General features: G+C 32.4%; 1 protein-coding gene across 1 annotated transcript; it reads left to right on the forward strand.

Moving 5' to 3' along the window:
• Positions 1-408: 408 nt before the first annotated feature.
• Positions 409-2930, forward strand: LOC108565765 (kinetochore protein NDC80 homolog). The gene is made up of 9 exons (XM_017925368.1): positions 409-489; positions 844-1312; positions 1364-1436; positions 1497-1727; positions 1786-1985; positions 2040-2156; positions 2213-2508; positions 2562-2664; positions 2829-2930. Exons 1-9 carry the CDS (start codon positions 464-466, stop codon positions 2928-2930), a joined length of 1617 nt encoding a protein of 538 aa, XP_017780857.1. The 5' UTR covers positions 409-463.
• Positions 2931-3790: the final 860 nt, after the last annotated feature.

Raw genomic sequence — 3790 nt, forward strand, 5'->3', positions numbered from 1 at the left:
CTACAACCCAATTCACAGTTTGTACATCAAGATCTGGAAAGTAGTCAGAAAACCGCTCTCTGAGTTTGGTAAGAGGAAATTAGAAAATTTTCCCTATTACCCAAAAAAAAATCATTTTTACCCCCTTTTGGGTAATTTACCCTGGTTCCCCGACCGCTGGCCTATGGTAACTGGTGGACAAGTTACGTTACGTTACGTTGCGTTACGTGCACCGACTTAGTTTCATTAGCCCTGATTCTCCACTTTCTGAACCAATCGATCAAATTAAAGTTTGAGAATAACGGCAACAATGTTAGTAATTGTTTTTCTGTACAACTACAAACGAATTTGTAAAATATATTCATTCTATTCAGAACATGTTATATTTTTTCAAGTAAAAAATTTGAAATTATTTTATGTTGCAAATATTCTATTCTATTCACTAAAGTTTTATAGTCCTTTGAAGAGAAGAACACTGAAAAACATGTCGTCCAGAAAGTTACCGAGAAAGTAAGTAAAACATCTTTTACATTGATGATATTCAATGAAATCCTGAATATATGAAAATTACCATTAACCATTTTTACTACTTTCTAAAATAACGGCTCATATCTTTGATAATTAAATAATGAGAGATAATGTTTATAAAACGTACACAAAAAAAAGTATCTGCAATATTTACGTTAAGTTACTTAAATTAATTATTTTAATTCACTGTTAATTTTGTCGTTTTAACGAAATCTTAGTGAAAAGTTGAATTTGTCTAATTGTAGACAATTAATTTGCAAAATCAATATCAAATTGGAAAATTGGCCTTTTTGATGAGAATTTATCATCAAATTTATCGTTTTCTTTTTATTTTAGAGATAAACTCAGTGTGGAAGGTTTGAGACCATCAACTTCACGTGGATCGAACTCGTTGCAGAGCTCTTTCGTGAGGAAAAAGTCACCAAATAGACTAAGAAAGGTAGCACCATCAGCAGACAAAGAATGGCAGAAGACCACCCTGACTAAGATTAGGAAATATTTGGAACAGTTTGATCCCGACATCAAGCTGATTCCACTATCCACACAAATGTTTATTTACACAACCAATCTGCTTCTTAGAACCAACGTCGATCCTAAAATCGAATTGACGAAAGGTAATTATCAAGAAGAGTTACCTTTCTACTTGAACATTTTGGAATATCCATACACGTTATCCACTTCCATCTTGAAGCATCCCAGCGTGCCGCATTCGTTGCCAGCAATTTTAGCCATGTGGCTTTACCTATTGGATCTGGAATCCAATGATGATGTGAAGCCAGTTTTTGATAAATGCCCTCAAGCAAAAGTAAGTTCATCTCAGAATGGTTTTGATTGATGATTTTAATGTTTGAATTAGGTATATCTGGATTTTTGCATTAATTCAATGACTGATCCAGATTTACAAATTGAATCTGTAAATGATGAATTGAGTAAGTAAACTTTTGTTATACAAAAACTATAATCATTATCAAATTATTATTTCTTTGTAGATCAAATATATGGAATAAATGAAGATCAGATTTCTATAACAATGAATGAAATACAAAGATTGAAGAAGGAGAATGAAGTGAAACAACTGCATAATGAAGGATTGTATGAAATGAAGAAGTCCATGGAGGTTGAAGAGTGCAAAATGCGAGATAAACTGTCGGAGCTTGAAAGCTTTACTTCTTGTTATGACGAAGTCTTTCAATCGCTCAAACAAACTGAGAATGATTTAGGTTTATTGAATGATTTTATTAATACTATGCACAGTCATATAATACTATAACTTTTTAGATGAAGATTTGAAGAATCTGAATGAGGTCAATAGTGAACTTAAAGATAAGCTTGAAGCAAATGGATTAAACGATTTGTCGGATCTTCGAACGAAAATTGCCCAGGATTTTAACACTTTGGGATTGTTACAAGAGAAACGCGACTACAATATGAATAAAATCACTAAATTGGATAAAGACAATATTGAAATTAAGCGAGAAGTAAATATTGATAACTTAGTTTATGCAAAATGTTAATTTTCAATTAATGAATAGGTGGAATCTTCAATCTTCAAAAGTAACAACTTTATACTAGATTTGGGTTTGGAGCCGGAGGAGGTCAACAAATTGATGGCTCCGACTACAGGTTTTGGAAGACCCGATGTTGTCGACGTAATTAATAGTCACGCAATTAAAATCTTCAATTTATATAATTTGTATAGTTTTAGGATTTTAAAAACATCTTGGGAAAATGGACTAAACTCATGCAACATTCTGAAACGGAACGAATCGAAATTGCTAAATTGGATGTGGAGATAAATCAGATGGAGTTGAAGCTTGCGATGCGTCAAAGTTATCTGAGATTGCTCGACGATAAAGAGTGCAAGATTCAAGAGAAGAGTAAACTTAAATTCGAGGTGATGCAAGAGAAGATTTTGGCTGCGGTTAACGAGTACGAAGGCATACAGAAAAGCATGGAGGAAATTAGTCTTTACAAAAATAACGTAGAAAAAGTTAAATTAAAGTAAATTACTACGATTACGTATCAAATTTATATTATTAGTTGTTATTTTGTAGATATAAAGAATTAGTTAAAAAGAACAAACAGCGTGTGGAAGAATGCCAAGAACATTACAATGAATATTCCGAAATGATATTAGATAATATAAAGGAAATGAGTGTAAGTTATCAAAACAGTGATTCTCAAAGTGTGTATCATTTTTTTCTACATATACTCATTCTTCTGGGGGTCGAAGAAACTTTTTATGTCGAAAAAGGTGTGATTTTGAGAATCACTGCACTATATCACAAAGTAGTTAATTCAATTGATAATTTATATTGCAGGACGTCATAAAGAGTTACACGAAACGAATCCAAGGAGATATTGATAAGGCTTTAAAAGAATTTCAAGTGTTAACAGAGTTTTATAAAAACACAAAACTTTGAGAATCAAATTCGTAAATTTAAAATGTAAATTTTTAAATGTATTTGTTAAAAATAAATATAGAAATACCTATTTCTTCTGGACAAACATGATACAACAGTCCGAGCAGAAGAGGAATAACCAGTTGAATCGTAATCTTTAACTACTCGCGCGGTGTGTTATATACACTACATGTCTTACTGCCAGACAAAGTGCATAAATGATTGTATTACGACAAAAAGACATTGCCCTCTATATATTCGTTAGTAGAGGTATCAGCATTATTTTCTGTTAGACCAACACTGCAAAGCAAGAACGAATCTACACAAAAACAACTTATTTGTAAACACTTTGGGCATAAGTTACTTTAAGTGTGATAAATGGGGAAAATATCATTTCTTAGAATATTGGTATACTTTTTACACCGGCGCGAGTAGTTAATGGTTAAAGTTGTCGTGGCCGACCAATTTATTGTCATCTATTGTATAACTAATATGTATATTTGTTAGAGCCATGACTTTCCTCTTAATTATTACAAATCATATTTAATGTATACATCAAATATACAAACGGATACTTGTACGTGATTATTTAGAATAACTTGTGGAATATTCCAAACGACGGTTACACATTAAATCGTATAGTTGCGTCTATTGCATCACCACTTAACAGCCTTTTGCAGCCCCTAAATATTTGGGCAGGATCATAAAACTTAGATAAAGAAACGCTTGTGTTTTCCACAAGGTAAAACCTTTTTCTCCCACGCAACCCCTTTTTGAAATGAACACATTTTCGTATTATATAATTTAATCTTAGTCAGGGGACCGAGGAGAGAAGAAGTCTTAGCTAAGGAGTCGAACTGAGAAGAAGTCCTACTTGGGAG

This window comes from Nicrophorus vespilloides, unplaced genomic scaffold (genome assembly GCF_001412225.1).
Source record: "Nicrophorus vespilloides isolate i.1.1-1 unplaced genomic scaffold, Nicve_v1.0, whole genome shotgun sequence".
Lineage (NCBI taxonomy): Eukaryota > Metazoa > Arthropoda > Insecta > Coleoptera > Silphidae > Nicrophorus > Nicrophorus vespilloides.

Coding starts and splice junctions, on each gene's coding strand:
- LOC108565765 (XM_017925368.1), top strand. CDS start 464: ATGTCGTCCAGAAAGTTACCGAGAAA. Junction 1,313..1,363: donor ATAAATGCCCTCAAGCAAAA/GTAAGTTCATCT, acceptor TGTTTGAATTAG/GTATATCTGGATTTTTGCAT. Junction 2,157..2,212: donor GAAGACCCGATGTTGTCGAC/GTAATTAATAGT, acceptor GTATAGTTTTAG/GATTTTAAAAACATCTTGGG.